This window comes from Phoxinus phoxinus, assembly GCF_949152265.1.
Source record: "Phoxinus phoxinus genome assembly, chromosome: 18".
NCBI lineage: Eukaryota > Metazoa > Chordata > Actinopteri > Cypriniformes > Leuciscidae > Phoxinus > Phoxinus phoxinus.
This window is the reverse complement of record NC_136893.1, coordinates 13113344-13141232: the sequence shown is the minus strand read 5'-3', so window position 1 is coordinate 13141232 and position 27889 is coordinate 13113344. Positions and strand designations below refer to the sequence as shown.

The window sequence follows — 27889 nt, the reverse complement described above, 5'->3', positions numbered from 1 at the left end:
ATTGATTTCTAAAGGATCATTTGACTGGAGTAAGACTGATGGCGCCATAACTGACTAAACTAAAATATATTAAAATATAGGCCTAATTTTTTCATAAGGAGTTTGTAAGTATCTTTCTGATGTTAGATTTGCTTTCTGGAAGGCCAAACTGTTTATCTTGTGTGTATACATGTATGTACCAATCAATAGCACAATGACCTTCATTTGTCCAGGAACGCTAACAGGCACAAACTCTTATGTTTAAAACCGTATTTTCTGATATTACCCAAGCTGAAATTAATTGCAAGTCTAAACCGAAATCTTGGCAAACCATAAATCATTTCCGAATATGGATATGTTCATTTCCAGTCCTTTTTTTATTAGAAATTCTTTGAGAATGCTCAACGAGGCTCTAATCATTAAAATACAGAACGTATAAATATGTCTCTGCTTATTAAACACAGTCCCGACACCGTAAGAATGCTGCATGTAGCTCTTATCTAAACATAAACAAGCAACATGACAGAGAGCGGTACAGAAGACTACAAGCAAAGAGATTTCATCTGCAGTGGCCAAACAAAGAAATCAGACTTTTAAACAACTATCCTCCCACATCAGCCTCTCATCTGACTTCAGATAAACACTGTCGGCTCCTCTGCTGTTCTGTGATGCTGGAGGAGATGACTTGGCGGTGTATGACTGGGTTCTGCTGTGGGCTGACTCGTGATCCTAAGTGTCTTTTGGGCTTTGCTGGCAACATGGTGTTCCTTTGCCTATACACTGTAAAGTGGTTAAATGGCAGGTGTGGTTGTAAAAAATTCCCAATAAAAATGACAGTGTTACAGGGATTATGGGATGCATTTCGATGAGTTTGATTATCTTATGTACAAACCTAACCACAATATGCACAAGTGATTAAAAAAACATAACTAATTACGAGATTTATGCAGACTTCTTCTGGGAACATCCTTGTACTGTTTTCATGAAATTAAAGGAGAGTTATTTTAAACATAATTTAACCACCCTGTTCTCACAGATAAACTAACTGCAATTTGTACACCATGTACACCAATTTGTACATGGTGAATCATACATAATGTATGATTAATAGAAAAAACTATGCATGAAGGTTCCCCCATAAACATACCCATCACTGGTGCGTAAGCAGATCATACGAAAACATGAAAGAGATTTTACAAATTCATATGATTAGTCACCAATTTGCCAAAACGTAAAATAGTTTTGCCATGAGATTTAACAATATTTTTCCTTCCACAAATTATATTTTTTTATACAGTATTATATGAAAATTGCATATATTCCATTAAGCCTAGGCTATAATAATTTTTAATTGTTATAGTGTACTGCACCATGTCAGGCACCAATCACTTAAACTACTATGCTGGAGTGTCACAAGAACATGTGAATTTACATCACCATATAGCCTAAATGTCTCTGTTCCCAGAGGTGCATACTGTATATGACCAGTAAATAGCCGATATTTAATACTAGAATTTGTGCAGCTGGGAAAATTGCTAGGTTCCCAAGCAAGTTCAAGAAGAGGTATTTCAGTTGATTTCCCCCATTAGGATCCTTGTTTTTAAAAAAGTTCATATGAAACCAGAACTCTTATGTAGCCTATTAGTCATAAGAGAGTATTTAGCTTTCAATACCATTTAAAACAGAAAAGGATATTGCTGTTTTTTTTCCCTGTGTGCTGAACAGCAGAGAGAGAGAGAGAGAGAGAGAGAGAGAGAGAGAGAGAGAGAGAGAGAGAGAGAGAGAGAGAGAGAGAGAGAGAGAGAGAGAGAGAGAGAGAGAGAGAGTGTGTGTGTGTGTGTGTGTGTGTGTGTGTGTCGATCTCTTCCACAGACTCCAGCAGCAGGCTGAATGTCCCCGGTGACGTCAGCGGAGTGTTTTGGCTGCACTAGGCGCTCCGGACACAGCGCTGCTGCTGCTGCTGCTGCTGCTGTAAAAATGCTGCTCTCTGTGCCGCCAAGGACAGGAATCAACCCATATAACGGCTATACCAGCAGAACCAGTAAAAAGGTAAATCCCCGTTCAAATGCGTTGGCGTCAGACGTTCAGGCCGGTGAAAAACGCTCATTTATGTCGCTTATCTCTCTGTTGTGTGTGTAATTGCATGAGTGTGAGCTGCAGTGTCCTTGAAAGTGGAACCGTGGAAATATTGAAGTGTATCATCGCGCGATCGTGCCGGATAATATACCGCCGTTGAGTAAGATAGGCGACTGAAGTGAGCGTGTATTAAAAGCGGGCATCTTAATGTAGGTTGATCTACTCTATTGGCTGGCTGAGAAGTCACAGACTGAACTTGCGGACCGAAATGTTCACGGATAGCTACTTATTTATAGGGACACGATGATTGTAGATTCGTTGCAGTAATTCAATAGAGGACAATTATTTGGGATTCTCGAGGAAAATTGTTTGACGGGGGGGAAGAAAATTAGTTTAACTTAAGTTTTACGTTGAGTCATTCGCCCCACCCCTATAAATCCCACTACTATGACGGGAAACATTGGGTCTGGGATTGACTTTGCTGACAGAAAGTCAATTAATCCAACATAGGATGCCTTTGAATTATCGGCTATTTATTTTCGGAGAGGCAAAGGTTAGAATAAGGAGGGGAGAAAAAGCTTTTTTAACATGTTAATGACGCAGTTTATTTGTCAAAATGAACGCATGTCCGAGATAAGGTGGGCTATGATGGTTACGGTACGTGCAGTGAATTATTAGAAAAACGAATTATCAACAGATGCTATTTTTTTATGACCGATATGGTGGGCCTATTGATTGTTTTTATGATTAAGTGTCCTCATATTAAGAAACGATTTTTAATTATAATTGTATTTCAGACACAAATAATTATTCTAATCAATAAAAATAACATGCATTATGAATATATTTATTAATCATATTTTTAAATACTATTGTATTTAAGTTTTTAATCTATTTTAGTAAAACATGTTTTTTCTTAAGCTCAATATGCTATGTATTTATCAGTTAAGAATGAATTGCTGTTGAGCGTGAGTAGCCTATGCATATTTATGCAAATACTAGGCTATACATAAAGTGAGTTACTTTACCTTTGAACACTGTTGCTGTTTTCTGCTGAACCCACAGTGACGCAATGGCATTGTGTACACACTATACTATTCTTTTAAGACCCACCAAATTGTGACACATCAGTAGATTGATTCTGAAGAACTGATAACTTATACAAAACTGTATCTGTAAGAAAATTTGGTTAAACCACATGGTTAATGTATATATGCATTGTCTATGACTATACCATATATTTTTTAACATAATGAGTAAATCAAGTGTGCTTGCTTGCAGCTTTATTCAAAGGACTCCATCTTTATCTTCTGCCATCTTTAATGCTTTTACAAGGTCATTATCATAGATGTATGAAAATTAACATTGCAATAAAAGGACAGCACAAAGGAAAGAAAGACTATTAACATGTTGATCATTTTATGAATTATTGCCTGATAACTTTTTACCAGGGAGAGCAGTTCTTTTGAAGGTGATATTGAGTATGATATCTCATTAACAGTTTCATAAGCATACACCCTGTGATCTGATCCAGCTTGGCTCTCTAAATGTTATTTCAGCTTCACGCCCATGATCACGACAGAATCCAAGAACAACGCATAGATGCAAGCAGTTGTCCGACCCGGCTCACTGATTTTATATTACCTTGCAGTTTATGAAGAAATAAGAGAAGACCCCAACAATGGAGATTTACTGTACATATTTAACCAAAGACTTTGACCCCATTGTCATTTTGTTATTAGAGCTAACCGTGGACTCATTCTTATCAAAATAAACACTTATAAGTGTTGCTCTAGTCTAGAAAACCATGAACTGACTGACTGTCACCAGCCCAGCCGCTGAGCAGGCAGGTGTCCGAGCCCATGGTGCATCTCTTCTCAATAACTCGCACAGCAGGTCGTGGTTACACAGTGCTGGGGGAGGAAGTGTAGGTAGTAGCTAGAAAGAAAGAAGCTGTGTTGGGCAGGTGAGCTCCATGTCCCTCGGCCATAAAGAGACATCGCTGAAAGGTTGTATGTTGGCATCGAATATATAGATATTATGCCATGTATCACCCCAGGGATGCCCGTGAAGATGGTAGACAGTGTTTTTGGAAGAATTTAATTCAGGGCATCTGCTTGCAATGGAAAAATATGTGATGTCAGAATCAGATTGCCTCTTCACCTGCTGGAATGGACTGGAGGAAACAGTATTGGGTTTGAGTAGGGGCTATTGGCCAAAAGCCTAGAGGCAGCCCATCAGTTGAGTTCGAAAGGCTGTTGTTGCTGCCAATGTGAGCCAAAAAGGAGGATGACAAGTCCAGTTTGGACAACAATTTCAGACCCGTGAGGTGACGTCCCACTTGGAATGTGTTGGAAGAGGAAATAGTGTATTGGGAAGCTAAGGGAGCCCTCTATATTGATTTTTGCTGTAGCTATGTAAAAATGCAGAGGGAGAATGTCATGTGTGGTAAAACTACCAAACAGGATCTCTGCAGTGATACTGCAGTGTGGTCATTGAGAGGTCTGTTCATACCACGAACGGAATGGAAAAGCTAATCAAATGCACTCTGGTCATTCGCATGTGGGTCAAATTTAGATTTTAGATTTGTCTGAAATTCTGGTTAACCTATAATGTTTGTCTTGAAATTTTGTGACTTTCCTGAACATGCCTGCAAAGTGTCGACTCTCCACTGTGTTGTGGAAAGTGCATACAAATGATATATTAAGATTATGATGTTTGCGGGTCATTTTAAAAGCGTTAAATAAGGCTTCTGCATATATATATACATAGAAATAAAAAACTTTTTAAAATGAATTTTTGTATGTCAGTTTCTCAACTACTCTCTAAGGGTATTTATATTTACATTTATGTATTTAGTAGACACTTTTATCTGAACTGTACAATTTAATATGTTCATGCATGTTCAGTTTGCTGGAAATCTAAACCAAGATCTTAGCGTTGCTAGCGCCATGCTCTATTTGATCTTCAGGAAAGTACACAGAAGAAGCGTTTTTCCACACTTCAGTTTAAAATGTTACAAAAAAAACAGTTTCAATACTATTAATAATATTCACAGTTTATGGAATATTTTTAATTTTTTGATATAGTGTTATTTTTGGTGAATTCACTTAGGGTCAGTTTGACCCTGATCATAACAAGTGTACACAGATGTTTAACCTAATGCAAGAATTAAATGCAAGTTAATAATTTTGGCAATGCAACTTCACCTACTTTAATACATGATACATATTTAATAATACAAAATTCAATAGTGTTCAATGTGAATTTTTGTGCTTGGTGTGAATAAGCTATAAAGAAAATCACAATTTCCACAGTCTGAGTGCCTAGGAGTTATCAAGGGACATACATTTTTCCAGAATTTTTGGATAGTGCGAGTGTGCAGCCACTGGTCTCTAATTTCGTCCTTAAGTGCCCCAAACTTCCTAAGCCCTGCAGGTCTGCTAAGCACTGCTGCACTGACTCACAGAATTGCTGTCAGCTCTGGTGGAAGAAAATCCACTGGAAAATGACACTCTGTGGGGCGGCAAAATGTTACAAAAAATAATTTGACACAATATGAATATATGAAGCTCATTAGAGTCTTCTGAATATTCTGTGACCTTTCAGGTAATGACAAAGGCTTTTAGGCGAACCACTCAGTTTTGAATGTTAAGTTAAGAGCTTTGAGATTTTTATTGAACGTCTAGTTAGGAACAATGAGAACAGACTGTGGCTGCAAAAAAAAAAACTTAGTATCTTTGCTGTTGGGTGGAAACCTTGTATTTCCAAAAACGCTACTTTTCAGCAAATGGAAAAAAACACTGTATTTTTTTAAATATTGATGAAACACTGTATTGGTTTGTGTTTTGTCCGTCATTAGAACGGCCGTATGTGGGGGCAGTAAGTGCATCGCATTACGTTTTCATCAACTTACGGGTTGTTAAGTTTACTATTGTTATCTGGGCACTTCAATTTTTCTGTCATTTGGCCAAAATCTCATGTTATTAAAGATAAAGAACTTTATATATTTTTCTTGAGTAGAGAAAATGCTGCAGTTGTTCAAAGAACCAGTTCTTCATTTACCCTTGCATTGCAAACAAGCAGAGACGGCCCAAAATTCGTGCAGCACTGCATTCACGATATATAGGCGAGGGGCGGAGTTATGAGATTTTACAGACAGTTTGAGGGTCCAATGGAATTACAAGTTTTAGTCACAAGCCCTTTTTAATCATTTTTAATTGGGTAAATATTAGCAAAATCCAAAGACAGACGTAAAGAGTGACCAATAGTGATGATTTATGCACAAATTTCAACACTTTACACTGGAAAATGAAGGCACACAGTGCAAAACTGTGTCAAGAGAGTAATTTAAAGTATAGTAATAATTAACACTAAATTGGAAACTTTGAATTTTAACCTTTGTAAAGTTTTAAATTGTACAAATTTTGGTGTGATTCTACAAAAATATTTGAATCACTCAGTAGAACATGTAGATTCCCGGGGACAGAGTCTGTTTCTCTTGGTACCGCCACAGAAATGTGTATTCACTCACACGCACGCACTTAGAAATTCTCCTTCACGGGATGGATCGCTGCTGAAAGACACAGTTTTGAAAACCAAGCAGCCTAGACGGGAGTCATTCCCCTCCTTCCCGCACTCATGGCAGGGATGCAGATTGCTCAGATAAATGACCTAGAATTCCTGGAATTCCCATCTCAAACATTACTTGGATCCTGGGTTACTGGCTGTGGTTTAAGTTATTTGTTACATTTCTTTCTTACCAAAGGTGATATTCTGACATTTTCGGTCAGCCAAAAGATATTTTATTTATTTATTTACCTTTATTTTACCAGGAAATAATCCCATTGAGATTCAGAATCTCTTTTTCAAGGGAGTCCTGGCCAAGACAGCAGAATAATAGTTCCATATTAAAAGTACAAACATTTAACAAAAAAATACATTTTGGCAATTTAACATAATCTCAACATAATCACCAGCAGCTCTCAATAACAGCACATGTGCATTTAGTACTCAAATAGTCCTTTATCCTCATTTTAAATTGTGTCATTGTCGGTAAACAGTCAAATTTTAGTTGATTTTGCAATTTATACCAGGAAAAAGGTGCAAAAACTTTAAAGGCACTTTCACCGAAGAACGTTCGCGTTCGTGGGATTTCATACATGATTTGCCCATGTGATCTAAGATTACATTTCCTGGTAGTAAGAGTCAAAAGAGAGCATAAGTAAGGAGGCAGTTTACAAAGTATGGCCTTAAAAAGAAAAATGTACCAGTGCTCCAGCCTGCGATTGTGCAGAGATGGCCAACCAACACTCTCATACAAGCTACAATGATGAGTACGGAAACTGGAATTAGTTACAAATCTTAGTGCTGCATGATATACTGAATCCAGCATTTTCAAAGAAGATTTGTTTGCATGCATGTATACAATATCTCCATAATCCAGCATTGTTTTTCTCGTACTAAAAGAGAAACAGCCTTTGTTTCTATAATAGAAACCCAACTTTACTCTTAGTTTTTTTGTTAGACCCTCTATATGCTGTTTGAAGGACAAATTTTCTTCTAAAAGGAAACCAAGATATTTATAGACTGATACTCGTTCAATTACTTTCTCATCTAGTGTAGCAATTGTACAAGCATCTTCTGTTTTCCTTGATTTAGAAAAGCACATCATTTTAGTTTTATCTGAGTTTAGTATAAGTCTACAATTTCTGAAGATTCTTCTTCAGATTGCAGATCCTCTATAGCACTTGTCAATGCTGGAGCAGAACAATACAAAACGGTATCGTCCGCATACAAATGACACTTTGCATTTGTTACATTTTGACACAAGTCATTTATATAAATAGTAAATAAAATGGGACCCAAAATGGACCCCTGGGGGACACCATTTTGTATAAGTAATGAGTTTTAAGCATGTTTGGGTGAAAAATTCCATATTTCACACTAATCGCAATATATGTGATTGAGAAACAATGTCTCTATTCATATCATGGGGAAATGGGAATGAGGGACAACAAAAAATTATTTCGAAGTATATTTTACCTTACAATACCATATCAATATTCTTATGCCAATAATCAATAGATCAATAATCTAAGTATTTTTAGTTACTTTTATTTTTATTTTATTTTATTTTTGAAACATTATGTACTGTATCATTAGGCCAACACACTTTTTGAATATTTCTGTTCAATCATACTCTAATATGTAATTTCCCAGACTACAGAGTCATTTGATTTACTATACACTAAAAATAAAAAAAATACATATTGCATTACACCAATATCTACAGTAGGCTAGTGTCCAAAAGTGATGTCCGGAAAGGGAATGGTTTGGGTATTTGTTTTCAATGATCCGACAGGTTTGATTAAACCATCAAAATATGGGAAAAATATATTATATTTTTAAATATTTTAAATGTGAGGGAAGAACAAAATAAAACACTAAACTTGTTAAATTATTTGGCAAAAAAGGGGGTAAACTACAGCTACAGGTTTTGTTTTACCATGCAAAAAAAAGAAGCAGCTTTTTTTTGGTTCTCTCTTGCTATTACATGTATTCATAATTTCTTTGTTTGACAGCCTGGACAAAATTTGGCATGTTTCACTGCGTTATCACAAATAAAACAATTGACTTCAACCACAACAATATGCTTACAACATTTTTAACACATTTTTAATAATTTGAATAAAGAGTGATGATGTCAATTTTCCTAGGCTGGACCACTGTGTACAGTATATATGATATTATTATGTATATTATGGTTTTTTTTTTTTAAATGACCTTTTATTTTGTTTTATTAATCTCAAAAGTATTAAACAAAAGTACAATCATTAGACTGCCATTGTATGACCTTATTTCAAACAATAACCGCATATAAAAATAAATGATTTGCACATGCTACTGCAGACGGCGTTATGCTGCAATGTGTGTTGGTAGGTCATTAAATGTCCATATTCCCCAGCAAAACCACATCACAATACTGTAACCTATGCAGGTTGGAGTGGTAGACAGACCATTTATTTCCATTTACAGCCACACCTGGTACCAGCCCTTTAGAGCCAGATCCCCTGCTAACCCTTCCGAGCTGCTCACTGCCTCCTGTGACCTCTATTTCTGCAAGCCTTCCCAAGAGTCTGCCCTAGTGGCACTGCAATGGAGTAATCAAGAGAGGTGCAAACCCCGCCACGCTCTCATTACCACACTGCGCATATCTATGGAAATGAAGAGGCGCTTCCACTGCAGTGCTGTCTTCAAGTGCAAATAAGGGAAAACTCTCGGGTTTCATTATAGTGCAACTGAGATGTTCAAGGGCAGGTTTGCTGGTATTGATTAGTTGTTGACAAGGATTTGTTCTGCATTCAGGTACAATCTGAAGCAAACGGAGCAGTCGCAGCAGATGGAGCATGTGAGGATGGTCGTGATGCATGAATCACTGTCAGCACGGTTGTGGACTCGGAGGAATGCCTTCACCTAATATATCACATGCTTTGCATGAACAAGAATTAAAGCTGTAGGTTTAACAGATGTAGTTGAATGGGAGCTGTTTGTGTAGAGTCCATATGGGTCTTGAGAAGTCGTGAGAGGTATACAAGGCATGCAAATAGAGTTAAACAAGCCCTTTTAAAAGGCATAGCTTACTTTTCCTTCTCGGAATGCAAGCATAAAATGACCCATGATACAACTACACATCCTTTTGTAACGTTACTTATTAATTGTTGTCAATGAAAGTACATTTTAATGGGCTAGTTCGAGCTCAGTATTATAAACACTACCAGTTTGGGATTTTTTTGAAAGAAGTCACTTATTCTGCATTTACAGTAAAAACTGTAATATGGTGAAATATTATTACAAATTAAAATAACTTTTCTATTTGAATATAGTACTTTCAAATATAATGGCAAATCTGAATCTTGTGTGTGTGTGTGTAATTTACATCTAAAAATGCTAAGAAGGAAAAAAACGATTAAAGTTTCCTTTTAGGGGTAGGGTAATGAATGCACATGTGTATCTTAAAATAACCCGATTTTTTTTTTTATGTAATAAAAGGGAACATCTGAAAATTAGAAGTAATATGGCTTGATTTGAACAACACGTCTAGCTGGATTTATGTCATTAGTGGGGGGTTGTTATTTTTAGCGTGTAGTGTTTGTGTGGGGAAGACGGGTGTTGTTAGGTGTGCGGCACTGCTCAACCTTGAACAGCGTTGCAGGGCAGATGGGCTTAGTGGGGGGCAGTGGTTCAGTCATCTGTTTTCCCAGGCAGAGGCTGAGTTAGCTGAGTAGAGCGGTCCTAATGAGACAGTGCTTTCTGACTGCACACAGCACATGAGAGGGATTAGCGCTCAACGCTAACAAGCTCAGATCTCAATTAGACAGGCTTCTATAACTAAGTTCAACCGGCTCAAGAGGAGAGCAAAAGACAAGAGTCCTATATATGACATAGTGTTTGTGCGGGCACTTCTGAATGTGCCCCTCTCCCTTTTTTCCAACAATCTCAGCCAAACCAGTGAACTTGTGGCATGTATTAAACTGGCCCATTGTTCCCTGTCTGAGATTTGATTTCACAGACTTGACTAATGAAATACTTCATCCTTGCCTGCCCCTCTGACTGATGAGGAGTTAATTAGAAAACCAACAGAACCTCTCAGGAGAGGGAAAGCCCCAGGCTTTGGACACAACAACAATCGGAAGCATGTTCTTTTTCAGAATCTGCTTGTTTTTGTAAACAACATTAAATTTTTGAAGGGATAGTTCACCTAAAAAGGAACATTCTGTCATTATTTACTCATCCTCATGTCGTTACAAACCTGTACAGTGTACACTCTTCTTTTATTGTATTCCTAGTCTTCTGGAGCCTTACGATAGCTTTAACTTGAAAACCGAATCATTGACTTGTATTCGTGAATTAATTATTTTTTTAAGACTCGGGCTGCGTCTGAAATCGCATACCGGTACTCTCGAGAGTAAGTATTTAAAAAAATAAATTACTTTACAACTGCCAAAAAAGTATGTTATATAGTGTGAATGTGTGTAGTATGAATGTAATCTGGACGTACTACATTCGCCATGTTGTCATTATCATGTGATCTACCAGCATCAGTTGCGTTGCTTCACTGCCATTCACAAATCCTCTTCATTTGTCACATACTGTTATTCACCTACTTATTACTATAATGTAAGTATGGGAAGTATGTGATTGTGGATGCAGCCGGTTAACTTTAATGAACTAATTGAACCAGTTTGTGAATTAGACTGATCCGGTTTAGTTTAGCTCACTGATTCAATGGTCCAGACACAATGTTTTTTTTTTAAGTTCATCTGGAGGGGAATTAACAATAAATAATGAATTAAATGTTGATCCGTTTTTCACACAAAGCTTCAAGAAGGCACATAAATTGTATGGACTATTTTTATGGATCCTTTTTGTTACTATGAATGATTTTTGTTGCATGGAAAAGCATTAAATCATTCATTTTGTGTTGCATGGAAAGCATATGGGTTTGAAATGACACCCGAGTGGGTAATAATAACATACATTTTTCGTTTAACTCTTTAAAGGTTAAGTATGTGGGGAAATATTCCTGTTAATCTATAGCGCCATTTTGATATTGCAGTGTTTTGCTTTGCATGGCAAGACTGAGTCACTAATGATTAGAAGAAGAATATGAAAATGATTCACTGCTTCCTTAAAAGTCACAGGGGAAATTACAACACTTTCATTTTAAAACTAAAGGAAAGCTCTTTGGAATTGTAATCTAATAGCGTTGTTTTGTATCTCATCTCTGTTTTCACAGCAGGCGTATGCATCCTCCACCCAGCAGATGGCACCACCCAGTCCCAACACCACCAGCAGCAGTAATGGAAGCAGCATTGCTGGAGACCAGCTGAGCAAAACCAACCTGTACATCCGTGGTCTCCACCCAGGAACCACAGACCAGGACCTGGTCAAACTCTGTCAACCGTGAGTGTCCTTTAGCGAACCTTGTTTCATGTGGAAATTAATTCAGGATTAGGTATAGTAAAGGCAAGTAAGGTCAGGTTCATAATCAGCAGTTGAAGAGGAGCTCAGTGTGTATAATAAGTCCAGAAAATGCATTGAAAAACAGGGGTGTGTGTGAGAGAAAAACTCAGAGCGTCCTGATTTGACCCTTCACGAGAAGGTTAGAAATGCAATGCTGGCAGATCATGTTGAAATGAATGCGAGTTACTTAAAGTGTTTTTGGATAGCCATATGCAGCATCTTGATTTAGTAGATGTTGTGTAAATCACACATTTCTATTCATGAAACGTTTTTGATATTTTTATAACATTTTGGTGCAACGCCTGAGGGGTGCTCGTTTTTCATCTTGGGATTGGTTCTCATTCCATGTGTTTTGTTGGTAGATAGGGAATTCATCTTTTGAAATAAATCTCATGTCACTTTTTCACATTAGATCCGTGCTTTCATGTTAGAGGTCATTTTAGTGGAATGTAATGACACAAACTCAACAGAGGTTTGGGTTTCAAACAAAGCTCTTTTTTTTGTTGACCGACTGCAGTGTTTCCAACAGCTAGGCATGACGGTTCCCTCTCCTCGCCTCTTTCCCTGCCTGCGCCTCACTTCCTTTTAGGGTTGATAAAAGTAAGGAAGGGTTTAAAGAGAGATAAGTGCTTTTGCTTCTACCACCTCGATGTTCCAAAGTATGCACAAAAATTTATTACGTATTTTTTTTTCCATCCATTTAATAACACAGTACTTTCTGTTATTACTACATTACTACTAATTTAGTGTTTTAGGGGGTTGATTTGATTTTCTTAATCACTAAGTACATTTCAAATGGTTTGTTTTTACTTAAAAGGTTACAGAAATTAAATAAAAAGTTTTTTTTTGTGATTTGAAAATATGTTGGTAAATGCAGTGTTATACTAAAACTATTGAAAATGTATTTTTGGTCAAATAAAATATTGATAAATATAAATATGATCAAACTCTTCAGCTTAAAAAAACTTTAAAATGATGGCTTGGAAACTGAAACTGAAATAAGTTTAAACTGAAATTACTAAAACTTAAGTGGATTAAAGCTTATATAAATATATAAAACATCTAAAAATGACAAAAGCACATAACAAAATTACTAAAACTAAAATGAAAATAAAAACGGAAAATTTCAAAATAAAAGTCATTCAAAAATATTAAATAATACTATAACTCTAAATGTATTATTTTATTATGGAAAAATGTAATCCTCTTTTTTGTTTTTGTATCCTATTGCCAGAGCAAAAGTAAGCAACTCAATATCTTTGATGCCCAATTTGATGTGATTTCTGTTGGGCAATAAAAATATGATGGAACTTCTTAAGCTTTATTGAAGTGTATATTCCATTTTAGAACAAAGTGCTCATATATTTAAGTTGGCGTAGAAAGAAAGTGCGCAGATTTGAGAAGTAGTGCTGGAGATTCTAAGAAACGGCTGAGATGAGGCTGCCCAGCCCTACAGGAAACTCTGAGCCCAGGGGGAAAGGGAAAGACAAACAAGGGCAACAGCTGGGAGGGAGAGGAGACCAAAAGTTGTTAGTGATGGGGGTGGGGGTGGGGAGGAGCTGGAAGAGAGAAACAGAGATTTGGGAGAGTGTGAGAAAGAGACTGAGAGAGAGAGAGATAAGAGTTAGTCAAATATATCAGGTGTTTCTTAGCAAAGAAGCTGTTGGCGGAGGGGGATGTTTGGTCAAGTAGTTCCTGTTACCTTTATAGAATGCGAAAGAGCAGAACACAAGCCGAGTGGTTTCAAAACACTAAAGCAAATGCTATGGATATCACAAGCAAGAAGAATGGCAAAAGGACAGCCTCGTGTATTTATCTCACATAAGCAATATCACAAGTGCAAGAGTGCCGTTTTTCTGAATATCAGTGGTTCAGACCAACCACACGATCGCATGAGATATGGCTTCACTATCTGTCTAAAAATTTCTATTTTTCATCTACAAACAAAATTAGTTCTAAATGGAACAAAGGCTAAATAAATGTTTCTTCTTAATGATTTAGTGATTTTTGGCCAAATCAGTTGAGTGAAGTTTTGACTCACTCATAAAGAATCACTTGTTTAGTTCCTGAATGAATCAGTGTTTTTAATGAATTAATTGAGTAAATTATTTGTTGCGTTTCATTTAAATGAATTTAGAGTCACCAAAGCAGTAAAGAAGTAAAAAAAAATTCAATGGCAGTACGTTCAGACAAACTAAACCAGTTTTGTAAACAATATTTTTAATTTGTCACTTTTGATGTGTCTAAAATTAAATTTGACCAGTGTTTGTTCCATGTTTTAGACTGGTTTATTAGTAGTGATATCCCTAAATACATCAAACCCAAAATGAAAGTTTTCATTTAGACTGTTCAGTATGTCGTGTTTACAAGTGATAAACCAACCAATAGAAACGTTCTTCGGAAACAAGCCGTCTTTTGATATATCTTTTGAAAAATAATGCTACATATTGCTACTTTAGCATTATTTTTGGTCACAGTTGAAGTGCGTTCATACTGCTGACATGATTACCTGTTGTGTGCATGCAACAGACACTGACACGTGTCGCTGGCGAACCGCTAACTGTTTCAGTCAATGACTTCGGCAGCCGAAACCAGATTTTAGTTTTTTTCTGTCTCGCCCAAATTATTTTAGTTGGTGATTTCTGTGCAGCACTAAATTATTAAATTTAAGATTCCTCCTCATCTATGTCATGTTGATCATTTTACATTTTGTAGGGCCTTCATGTGTTTTTAAGATTTTTTTGTTACATTTGTACAATACAAAGTGGCAGTGCATTGGGTTGCCACTTGCATGCATCTGTGCTGTTTTTCATCTTTTATTTTTAATTTGATAAAAATATATATTTATTTGATAATTGAAGATTTCTTAGGAAATTCAAAACTGTCTCGGGACACTTGCTTTTTTTCTATTCTATGTCCTGCATGAACGACCCTTAAAGTCCCCCTGTAGTCAATCATTTTATCCCTTAAAACTCATCTTTGATCACCAAAATTACATACTTGAAAAAAACATTCTTCATGCCTTAAAATAGCTTGAATGTAACTCTACACCTTTGCCTCATTAAGTATACACGGTTTCTATGAATATGCAAATGATCCCCGCCTCCACTCGCTCGCACCGGTTTAGAGATCCACTCGTTGGCGAGATCTGATTGGTTTCAAGGTAGTTTGTGACGTCAGAAACACTACCGATTACAAAGCGCGTTTTTGAGACTGTCTTTGGATCACTGCAGATTCAAAGGAGAAAATACTCAGCAATGGTGTTGACATGAATTTGCACAAGGTTTGTCTTAAAGCATATTAAAAACACCACAAAGACATAAACCCAACATTAAAAGCTTGATTTTCACTTTAATGTTTGAATGATTAAGTAAAAAACTGAAACTGCTTGCAATTTTTTCAGTGTTCTCTCATATTGCTTCCATCTATGCTACAGTTACACTATATAGATTGAGTTCAGTCATGAACATCAGTGTGAGAGGTGCTGTGCGCTGGCAGTAGGACCCATGAGGAGCCTGGCGGAGGGCATTGTTAGTTGATTGCTGTGGATCCCAGCCAGAGCTGTGCAGGGCAGACAAGGAGAACTCTCAGGTTACACTGCAAGCACATGCCTGGAGAGAGAACATCCTACCCCCCTCCCCGTCCCTCAAACACCCGCATGCCTCCAGTAATCCGTGGAAGCATATGCTATCCTACAGCTATATACCTGTATAATGCTGCGGCAATGCCTCAGATATGCAAAGCAGCATGAATGTGGTATGGAATCCATTATTCAAAGAGCATTTGATCAGGGCTTCTCCACCGCACCGGCACCCTCATGAAGATTTCATGTCCGTGATTTCTGAATATGGGGGCCCGTTGAGCGGCGCATTGTGAATGGAGCGGTGCTGGTGCCCTCAGTTTATGAGTTTTTGTGCCCCCGCTGCTTGGCTGTTTTCGGCTTAGATTACTCTGGCTTTTCCAAACTGCGTTTGACCTTATAAAAGATCTGATACATATCAGCAAGTGTTATGAGTTTGGTTTGATTTAATATTTTTCGGCTGTTAAAAATCTGTTTAAGGTGTTTATCTGTTCATCTAAACCAAATGTTACTTTTTGTTCTTGTTTTGTAATGCACAGCTATGGAAAAATAGTGTCTACTAAGGCCATCCTTGACAAGACCACCAACAAGTGTAAAGGTAAGATGTGTCGCAAAATGTAATATTTAATAGTTAAAACTACTCTGACTTTCTTTCACAAAAGAAACTTCACACAATGCCGCTTACTGTGAAAGCCATCAAACTAAAAAAAAGGACAAAAAACACCATAAAAGTGTCCAAATTGGTCCATATGACTTATGCCCTACATTCAAAGTCTTCTGAAGCCATATGATAGTTTTGTCTGAGAAACAGGCTGAAAATTAAGTTGATAATCACAAATCTAGCTTGAAAGCCGTGGCCTCCACTCACTTCCATTGCTTGGACATTCTTCTAAACATCCCTTTGTGTTCCACAGTAGAAAGAATGTTATACAGGTTTTGAAAATCATGAGAATAAATAATAGAATTTCCATTTTTGGGTGAACTGTTCCTTTTAACTCGTGAGTGCTCTTTAAATATACTTCATCTATTTTATCTCTAGCAAATGTGTGCTGATGTAACAGCTATGAGATTGGTATTGCATAACCCTACATCTGTCAAGTGGACCAATGCTATTACATTTGTGTGTGTGTGTGTGTGTGTGTGTGTGTGTGTGTGTGTGTGTGTGTGTGTGGTTAACTTGGTCTGATAGCTCTTTTCTCACAGAGAGATTACCAGTGTGAACTAAGGTGTAGAGGAGTGATAGGGAACGCTATTGGCTTAACTAAACTTTAAGCAGTGATCACTGATCCTCTATGTGTGTGTGTGTTTAGGCTATGGCTTTGTGGATTTCGACAGCCTGGCCTCTGCACAGAAAGCGGTTACAGCGCTAAAGGCCAGTGGAGTTCAGGCTCAGATGGCAAAGGTAAGAGTCAGTGACACTGAACACCCTGTTCCTTAACTGCTCATGCTTGCTGTAAACCTTCTGAGGCACTTTGAAACGGCTTCAAACGAATTCCAAACACAAGCATCAGTATTATTATTGCTCATACTCAAGTTTGGGATTTGAACAAACCGCTAAGACAAAGTATTCAACTTTGGCGCATATTTGTGCTACGGACATGAAAGATGCTTCAAATCATGCGGATTGATGAGGATACATGTGCTATTACTTTTCTTAACAAACTTAAGATTTTTGGCTGGTAGATGATAAAATAACCCATTTACACTGAAGGAGGGACTTGGAGGAAATCCTGTTGCATCAAAGGTTTTTATTTACAACATATTTTTGCAGCGTTGAGCACTGTTACCAATCACAGACTGGTTTGTTGAGCACATGAATAAAATGACAGGCCAGAAGCATTTCAATAAGTAAATTATTTAATTTAGATAATCTTTAAAAAAAAAAAATCTACTCAGAAACGCTAAAAACGTTTGTTTTGTTTTGCCTGAATTTCCTGAGTTCTGCACTCACACATATAGTCTGATTATGCAAAAACTATATAAACTGCTGATCAAACGTTTGAGGTCGGTAAGATTTTATGTTTTTGAAAGAAGTAAAACAAATACAGTTAAACATGCAGAAATACAGTAAAACATTATACAGTAAAAAATATAGTAAAACATTGAATTGTGAAATATATTGTTGCAATATGATATAACTTCTATTTTAATATATTTTAAAACGTAATTTATTCCTGTGCTGCAAAACTGAATTTTCAGCATCATTACTCCAGTCTTCAGTGTCACATGATCCTTCAGAAATCATGATGAAACTTTTCTTATTATCAATTTTGAAGATATTTTTTTGGGGGGAAACTGCGATTCTTTGATGAACATACATTTCAAAAGAACAGCATTTTTTTAAATGGAAATCTTTTGTAATCTTTTATAAATGTTTCACTGTCACTTTTGATCAATTTAATGCATCCTTGCTGAATAAAAGTGTTAATTAAAAAAAATCTTACTGACCCCAAACTTACAATGGTAGACAGTTTTAGCAATCATAAAAATTATGATTTTTGTCATAATCATGAAGGATGAAGCCCTACTGACAGGCACACTCACATATGTGTAGTTTTAATACATTTCTTGGATAAGTTATCACCTGTAACAAAATATTGCATATCTGATTCAAGGGGAAGCTAATTATTGATGTTGAAAGTAAATGGCGGCAATCACTTTAGTGTAGGACGGCTGATTATTTTACCACACTTGGCCTGTCTGTGGGTGTTGAGCCATGAAAACGGAGCTGGTGTCCCCATTAGGCTCATGCAGGTCCGCCATTGAGAGCAGTTCAAAGTAAGTGCCTGAGGAGTATTTGTCCCGTTTCTGCTCCTGCGTGGTGCTCCAGCTCTACAAAGAGTTTGTGTGTTCTCTCTTTCACCCATGGCTGAGTCACTGTCTGAGCAGCTTGGCTGGTAGTTCTGCACGCCCTCCGTAGAGGACTGTGGCCCTGCAGGCCAGCGCTGCTCCTGCCCTGGCCAACCACACACACAGACCCTCCTACTGATTTCACACCCTTTTAATGAGGTTTATGGTGAATCTCACAAAAACATTTCCAGATCATTTTTGACTGCAAAAAAAAAAAAAGTTACATTACATTTTCCATAAAAGAAGACTATTTTAATATTATTTATTTATTTTATGAGATATTTGGAGAAATATTTTAATGACAATAATTGTTGAACAAATCATTCTAAGATATTTTCTATGCCATTTTCTTCCACTTCCCAAAAAATCACTAATTTATTCTTATTAAGATTTTTTATTGAAATATTATTTGAATGACAATTCATATTTATATATTTTATTATATTAAAATGACTATCATTATCAAAAAAATCTAAAAGTCATTACTTTAATGCAAAAAAATAATTATAAAAAAGATCTCTAAAACTTTGCATCCAGAATCACTGTTGTACTTTTGTTTTTTCCTAAATGGTAATTATCATTAATTTGTCATTACTGCAATACAGTATTTGTACTAGTATTTTGGTCACACTTTAGATTAGGGTTCAAATCTCACTATTAACTAACATTAACGATGTTAATCGATAAAGTCTCAATTACTGCTTATTAATAGTTAGAAAGGTAGTTTTTAAGTTTAGGTATTGGGTATAGGATTGAGGGATGTATAATATGGTCATGCAGAATAAGCCATTAATATGTGCTTTATAAGTACTAATAAACAGCCAATATCCTTGTAATATGCATTATAATAAGCAAGTTAATAGGGAGAATTGATCCCTGAACTAAAGTGTTACCATATTTTTTATGTAAATCATCAAATTAAAGGGAGTACAACAAATGTGAGTATGTTACTTTATCTTTGAATTACATTACAAACTCTTTTTTTTCGTGTCTGCAATGTGGTAATGAGAGATGTGGGAGGGATGTGCTTAATTGTGCTGGAAAATATGTGTCAATACATGCAACAAAACAAACAAGGTTGGTTTTCTTTAAGCATTCAGTTTTGGGGTAAAATGTGAACCGAACATTATCTAGAAAGATGTGTGAGATTCACCCATTTAATCTGTAGATCAGTGTGAAAGTGCAACCTCTTCACACAAGAACAACACTAAGCACCCGTCTTAATTACAGCCATTTTAGAGTCGTTTAGTGACCTGACCTATTTAAGAGTCTGTTGAGGCAATTTCCGTGGATTTTCCTCCTCCCATTCACTCTGTGGAAAAAGCCACCGACTCGCGGTGTGATTAGATCAGTGCAAAAATCACCTCCATCGCAGGTCACTGCAATTAGATATTCATTATTCATGGTGGCGAGATGATCTGGTAATACATTTACAGCTCACATTTTAATCTCATCTGCACACCAAAGCAATGAATATGCAAATCAGCAGCGGGGTGATTCGGAGGTTTGCTGTCTTGCAGCTATCTTTACTGTCTTTCTGATTTGTTTAGACAAGTAACACAGATCATGCTTCAATGATAATGAAGAAAATTTATTTGAGGCGCATAATATGATTAAGGAGTTTTGAGATCCTGAAGTAAAACCTCGTACTCACGCCTCATGCAGGAACTGGGTAATCTGTAGAAGACATGCAAGCGCCAGTTTTGTGTATCTGTTAATTTGAGGTTAGAAAGGTGTCACTTTGTATTGTATGCATATTTGCTGTCATGCCCGCAGCTTCAAATGAAGCTAATTAGGTGTTTATATGGTAATGAGCTGACTCAGTACTGGCCTTGAAAACAGTCATTTTGACACTTTTCCCCCAAAAAACATATTGATGTCTAAAACTCCTGCATATAATTATGCAAAGATAAAAGTATGGCACAAAAGATGTGAAATTCACTCTTTCTATTTTATTTACATTTTTCTATGAATTTGTTCTAGTTTGGGGTAAAGAACGTATGTGATATAAGTGATATGTATAGTTGACTTTCAACAAAATAAGCGCCATATTTCATAGTTGAACTCATGTGCAGGATTCGGCAGGAGCTGAATCCGTCTTATCTCTCCAATCTCTCCACACACACACACACACACACACACACACACACACACACACACACACACACACACACACACACACACACACACACACACACACACACACACACACACACACACACACACACACACACACACACACACACACACACACACACACACACACACACACACACACACACACACACACACACACACACACACACACACACACACACACATCAATGCACAAGGCTGCCGAGTCAACAGAAATCATAAGAAAGATAGGAAAGACTGTGAAGAAGTTATGAGGTCAGACACTGTAAACTTCTGAACTCTTTCACAGTCGTTCCTACTTTCCTTCTTTGATTTCCAATATATTTTAAAGGTGGAATGTGTCATTATTGGAATATTCAGGTCATTCCCAACTTACTGTCTGTATAAAGTGCTTAAGTTGTTGTTGAAAACCACAACAAGTAATAACAATAGCTTTGACTCTGGAAAGTTAACCCAGTTAGTTATCTATGTGAGCATCATACTGGGAAGGGACATGGAAAGGATGTGACATAACTATCCTAAAAAAAAGGCCCAGTGATTGATGGTGCTCTGCTTTGTGTCTGACAGGCTGATGAGGTCCTAACCTCACTTACCCTTAATCCTAACCTTACTGAGCCTGTAAGGCTGATCAGTCCTTCAGGAACAAAGCAGGGCACTTTGTGTACATCCACAGGAATTATGTCAGTAACGCATAACCAGAAGTTTCAAGCTCCAAAAAGTAAAATGCACCATAAGGGGCCGTTCACACAAAGCATGTTTTTGCAGTCCTCAGCACTGCTATTTAATGTTCCATTGTAAACATGAGCTAGACGGAGAGGGGCTCGCACATAACACGGCATTATAAAATATGACGCTCAAGTCAGTTATTCAACTAGTAATTAAAGACCTTGCTTTTAAAGATTCCTAAAAGTAGTCCAGATGACCAATGCGCTATATTCCAAGTGCTTTATTGATCACTGTATTTATCATAAGTCATGTGATAGCGTTGTGTGAAAAAATAGGCTGAAATTTAAAGGGTTAGTTCAAATTTAAATTCTGTCATTTACTCATGAACGACTCATGTCGCTCCGAACCCGTAAGATTTTCGTTCATCTTCGAAACACAAATCTGAGATATTTCTGTCCCTCCATTGACAGTCCACGCAACTACCAATTTGACGCTTCGATAAGTTGATAAAGATATCGTAAAACTAATCCATATGAATTGAGTGGTTTAGTCCAAATTTTCCGAAGAGACACGATCTCTTTATAAAATGACCAGATTGAATTTAGGCTTTTATTCATTTATAAACTTTGATCACCGAACATAAACAGAAGCTCAACCGTACTTGCTTTGAAAAAACCTCACTGGTTCTTGCGGAAGCCTAAACATGCTCAAACTAGTTTAGCTCAAACTACTTTATGATCTCTTTATGAACTTTTTGAAGCATCAAAGGTGTGCATACACTGTCAATTGACTTTGAGGGACAGAAAGCTCCTAGATTTCATTAAAAAAATAAGATTTTCCTTCATTCCGAAGATGAACGAAAGTCTTATGGGTTCGGAAAAACATGAGGGTGAATTTTCTTTTTTTAAATTCATTTTTGGGTGAACTACATTATTTCACAGAAATACGGACATCCTTTCCTTTTCTGGACAAACTAATCCTTTAAGTTGAAAACAACAGAATATTCCTTTAATGTATAGTCATGCCCACATTTGTTTCTCTCTTCTTCATTACCTCTGCAGCAACAGGAACAGGACCCCACCAACCTGTACATCTCCAATCTGCCTCTGTCTATGGATGAGCAGGAGTTAGAGAGCATGCTCAAGCCCTTCAGCCAAGTCATCTCCACACGCATCCTACGAGATGCAAACGGCACCAGCCGAGGAGTGGGTTTCGCCAGGTACGCCTGACCACCTCTCACGCATATAACCCGACATAATCATCATTAATATTCCATTAATAATACATCTGCAATTACTCTGTTAGGATGGAATCGACTGAAAAATGTGAGGCCATCATTCAACATTTTAATGGCAAATACATCAAGACTCCTCCTGGAGTAGCAGGTACTGCGTTACGGTTGTTTTCATATTGAGGATTGTATGGTTACGACAGATAAAATAATGACTAATGTTTTTGACTAAGTGCCTATAGAACCCTTGCTGTGCAAATTTGCGGACGGGGGACAGAAGAAACGTCAGAATCAGGGGAAATATCACCTAAATGGGCGGCAGTGGCCAAGAGAGGGCGAGACTGTGAGAGAGATGATTTTCTCAGCTTTTTAATGTTGATGTAAATCATTCTGTAGTCCAAGTCTTAAATCGATCGTCTCTCTCTTGTTCTCTCACACATACAGGGCGGGATGACGCTAACATATGACCCTACTCCTGCTTTACAAAATGGGTGGGTTCTGAAATTATCACTCAAGAAATGTTGTACTTTGTGCTTGCTTTCATTATGACACATCATGGTAAAAGCTCTTCCTTTAGAAAAAGAAAAAAATGTGCGTGTTTGTCGCCCCCTGCAGGTTTTATTCCCCTTCCTACAGCATCGCTCCTAACAGAATTATTGCTCAGACTTCTATCTCTCCCTACATGCACTCACCTCTATCCACCTACCAGGTACTGTTTTTTTTTGCAGGAGCTATATTACTGATTTGCTTAATATGTATATATGTAGTATTGTTTAAAGGAATAGTTCACCCAAAAATTAAACCTCTGTCATAATTTTCGAAACATTCCTTTAATTCCAAACCCGTATTTTTTTCTTCCATCAACTGCAAAAATAGACATTTTTGAAGAACGGTTACTAAAAAAAAAAACACCATAAAAATAGTGCATACGACTCATGCTCTATTCGAAGTCTTTTGACGATATGAAAAAGAATTGATTTAAGACATTTAAGTAGTTTTTTACTGAAAATCTTAATTATCCACCCTAGCTTATTGGGTATGAATCATTATAGATCTGAATTATATAGAATAAGGACCCAAATATAAAGTATATTCTTTTAATTGCAGGTACACAATCCCTCCTGGATACATCACCAGTCTTACCTCATGCAGCCCACAGTAAGTTGCAGTTAAACTGCTGCTCCATTTCCTAAAGCACCTTTCTGTTCCTGTCTAACTTGTGCCTGTCCTGTGCTCAGGGCACCGTCCTCACGCCTTCAGTGGACCACACCATGACCATCCAGCCAACTGCCATATTAGGGCCTCTCACACAGCAGCTCAGCCATCTAACCCTGGGCAGCACAGGCACGGTACGTCCCCCACAGATGCACAGAGATATTGCAAATGGAAAAATTATATAGTTTATTATTTTTCTTTGTAATCTCTCTTTTCAATTTAATTTTGGTTTTTATTGTGAATTTTATTTAATTTTTAGTATGTTAGAGCTATAATTTATCATATTTAACTGCGTAAAATTTCTCAGGACATGTTTTATAATATTACCATGTATCAGAACCTAAAACTAAGATTCAATTCGGGCAATTTGTATTTAATCTTAGGTAGTTTTGGAGTAATGAAAATGTATTTTAAGTTTTCCTAGTTTGTTAGTTTTAGATCTGCTCGATATATATATATTTAAAAAATCGATATTGCAAAATACAAAGTGCATATATAAATTTGGCTGCAATCCGCCCCAATTTTTTTTTACAGTATAATGTTAGCTCCGCCCACTCCCGTGATAATACTGAAATTATTCTATATATGCATATTTTGCAATGAACTTAAAATATATTGTCTTTGTAAGGTATAATTGATGATGGTCATTGAATTATTAGAAAAATACCGAGGTGTTAATGCGGCCACAGCGCTAAGTAGAGTGTGCATTGTTTTTCAATAATTCAACGGCCCGGAGTCAATTATTCCGCTTATACTACGGTTACCACATATGATGTATTTCAAGACGTTTGTCAGGTTTTTGTCCTTATACGCTTTTGTGTGTAGGACTAATTTCTTACGCATCTGATCCCAAGCCTCCGCTGCTAATTCCAAAATGTCATTTGAGAGCTTATAAGGGAGGTTTGAGCCACTGATAGCAGAATAATGCAGTTATTAATACAGTTATAGAGAGAGAGAGAGAGAGAGAGAGAGAGAGAGAGAGAGAGAGAGAGAGAGAGAGAGAGAGAGAGAGAGAGAGAGATTAAGCATATGAATTACCTGAGTCTGTGTGTCTAATACTAATAGGGGAACTGTAAGTTTATCTGCTCCAAGAACAGCACCGTTATTACCACACTAGTGAGAAATTTGTGTAGCTTTTAAGTTGTCAAACTATTTTACTGATAAAAAATTGTCAGAGAAGCGCTGACTACACATTTCTGTGCGAGTGCGTGTCCGTGTCCATACTGACTGTGTGCGTTTGACACAATCAAGAGGAAGAGCGAGAGAAATGCTTTCCGTACATAATAAAACGTGATTTTGTGGCAAACAAACATTGTTTTTATCCCATTGTTTACTATATTTATTTGCTTGGTCAGTGTCATTGTGGGTTTTAGTTTGTCTGCTGTTATAGGCTGTAAGGACCTTTGTTTGAAATAATTTAAATCATTTGGTGAAGTGATGTGGAACTGTAATGAACTGGAACTTTAGCCGTGAGTTTCCCTGAAAATAATTGCACACCTTAAAGTGTAGTTCCAGTCCTTGATTCTGATTGGTTGAGCCGCGTTCGAAGCCGTTGTAAATTACTCAACAAACATACCGCATTACATTATTATTACTGCACAACTGCCGTTTGTGATTCTTTGTTGCTGCATGTGTTGCTTAGCAACCTCTTTGGTACTACATTGCTTGGCGGAGGAATACATGTGTTAATAACGTTATATTTTTGTTGCTGGTGTTTATTTTATGAATAAAATAAATATTAAAATCAATATTTTTATGGACGCTCCACATCGTGCCTAACAACACCCCTTAGCTGTTCTAAATCCACTGTAAAACACGGCTTCACAGGGCTTATTGCTTTAATAATCAACATTTGTAAACGAGTAGTTAATTATTTTTCTTTCATTTTTAATTATGCTGTTCGCAATGCTTCATGGGATTCTTTCCCTCACTCAAACCGTTAAGTACACAGTCTTGTACCTTTTCTCCTCCAATATCGTGCAGCCCTAATTCGTGTTTTATTTCAGTTAACAGAAATGTTGTTGTTTAGTTCATTTTAGTTGTCCTAGACAATAGTAACAAATAGGATACTCTAATACCCATTGTATTTAAAGTTTTACAATCGAGTCTTTTAACTCCTGCCATGACCATGTAAATCTAGTAAACCCTAAGAATAAAGAAACACAGGAATTATGCAAAACCATATGAACCAGTTTTTCATCTACCTAAAATATTCCTCTGTGGTTATCACACATTTGTCAATGTGTGTCCATCTGTTCTCAGTATATGCCTGCAAACACAGCTATGCAAGGGACCTACATACCACAATATGCCCAAGTGCCTCCTTCAAGCATTACAGCTGAGGTACGAAACCCTTGTATGCTGAATTATTCTAAGTGTTTGAGAGCTTGAATCACTGCGATGGATTGTCAGTAACGTTGACCTTATGCCACCGCAGGAAAATAGCGTCCAACAGCAGCAGGTTGCCATAGAGACACCCACAGACCACACAACATACTCCTACCAGCATGGCAAGTGAAGAGGAGGTGGGCTACTTCCTGTTGCTTTGGAAATGCTGTGGTCTGTAATGGAAAGAGAGTGAAAACAATGTTTATCCACAAGATAATTTGATAATAATTTTGGCGTATCCAAACAAATGATAAAATCAATCCTTCTGAAATAGATGGATGAGTAATGAGTAGATGTTTTGTCTTTTTGTAAGCTTTCTATACTGACTGTATAATCTTTCTTTCTCTCCTTTTAGTACATTCATAGGAATGATGGAGGACTTTGGATACGGAACCACCTCTTGACATGAAACGAAATGGATATTGTGAAAAGGAACTGAGAACCGTGTCTCTTTCCAATTGAAGAAAGCAGACATTTTTTGCGACTTTTTTTTTTTTTTCTCGGAGAAGGCCAACCGATAATGAAGCTAAACCTATTTTAGTAAGTGAAAGACTTGGGTGGAGAAAGCTATGACTACAAGATGTCATAAAAGCAAAGTAAGCTTTTTTTTAACACAAAGACTCACATACATGCACACACACTCCAACACACTTTGAGAAATATTTTTCTGCAACTTTATTTTGTAAAACATTCTGCAAAGCCAGAATGAAACAACTACGATGTTACAGCACCATGTGTCATTTTAGTTTGTTTTTATGTTTTTGTAAAATTATTCAAAGATTTTGTTGACTGCTTTTGAACTGTCTGCTGCAAAAGGGGGGATTTTGTACATATATAAAAAAAAAAACAGTTTTTGCAAAGATCTTGCTGCATTTTTCTTGAATATCGATTTAAGGAAATCCAGAGGAACCTGCTGAAACCAGCAGCTAAGTTGTTTGAATAGATTTACAGAAAAATGTGCTGTTTCGAAGAGTGTTGTAAATGCACTCACTGTTTCAAGCAAGTTTGCATCCAGTGAGACTAGACTGAATTCTGAAACCAAGACCTCATATCCCCTCACGAAAAAACTGTCCTTTTTTCCTTCCAAAATGCTGCTTTATCTTGTAAGTTAGGTTATGCTCTGTTTAAATGTTGAGATTTATTTTTGTATTTGAAGAAACATTTTTTAAAGAAAATTTCAAAGAGAAGCTATTTGGATGATAAACTTTTTATGGCTTTGTTTTCATGTCAATGGTTCTGTCTTGCCTCTTCATACATATTGGTTATGTCTGTTCTTTTACGCATTGTAAAGAGTGCTCCACCAACTCTGTAATGTAGGCCTGTGAATTAATTTTTCTTGCCTTGGTGAGTGAGGAGTGTGTTCTTTGGGCTGTGTCCCCTGAGCTATAAAATGGCAATATAATGAAAACCAAGAGAGTTCTTCCCTTATTAGTGGATCACACCCTCAGTTTGTTTCTTTCTGAAGTACGAGATTCTGAGACGGGAGTAGTGATTGTGTTTTGCTCTGTGTGAACATAAATCCAAGATGCTGAAATGAACATTTAAATTTGCTGACTATGGCAATGGTTCAGTGATGTATGAAATCAAATATAATACTATAAATCAGAATATATTAGCATAAAAGAAAGGAATATCCATTTTTAACGTAAGTGCGGGTGTGAACATTTTGTATCTTGAATGTGCGGATAGTCTCAATATGGCAGAAAATATCCTTTTCTGTCTTCAAGAAATATGCTAGGATT

The 27889-nt window shown here is 36.9% G+C and overlaps 1 protein-coding gene across 7 annotated transcripts; it reads left to right on the top strand.

Moving 5' to 3' along the window:
- The first annotated feature begins 1700 nt into the window (after positions 1-1700).
- Positions 1701-27653, top strand: rbms2b (RNA binding motif, single stranded interacting protein 2b). Of its 7 annotated transcripts, none has more exons than XM_079587407.1 (15): positions 1799-2028; positions 9424-9466; positions 11855-12021; positions 16201-16259; positions 16972-17063; positions 22375-22532; positions 22619-22698; positions 22778-22887; positions 22989-23035; positions 23160-23253; positions 23652-23702; positions 23783-23893; positions 26022-26102; positions 26197-26284; positions 26503-27552. In XM_079587407.1, the coding sequence occupies exons 2-14, from the start codon at positions 9458-9460 to the stop codon at positions 26275-26277; spliced, it is 1140 nt and encodes a 379-aa protein (XP_079443533.1). In that variant the 5' UTR covers positions 1799-2028; positions 9424-9457; the 3' UTR covers positions 26278-26284; positions 26503-27552. The 7 variants fall into 7 exon arrangements, with proteins under 7 accessions (XP_079443529.1, XP_079443531.1, XP_079443533.1 ...); XM_079587406.1 differs by having other exon boundaries at positions 1887-2028; positions 26197-26269; positions 26503-27551; XM_079587408.1 differs by having other exon boundaries at positions 1890-2028; positions 22787-22887; positions 26503-27551.
- The last annotated feature ends 236 nt before the right edge of the window (positions 27654-27889 follow it).

What these genes read in the sequence shown, in the direction of transcription:
- rbms2b (XM_079587402.1), top strand. Translation starts at nt 1,870, where the DNA reads ATGTCCCCGGTGACGTCAGCGGAGTGTTTTGGCTGCACTAGGCGCTCC. An exon ending in GACCACCAACAAGTGTAAAG is followed by an intron (nt 16,260 to 16,971) that starts GTAAGATGTGTC and finishes GTGTGTGTTTAG; the next exon opens with GCTATGGCTTTGTGGATTTC. An exon ending in GACTCCTCCTGGAGTAGCAG is followed by an intron (nt 22,699 to 22,777) that starts GTACTGCGTTAC and finishes TTTTTGACTAAG; the next exon opens with TGCCTATAGAACCCTTGCTG.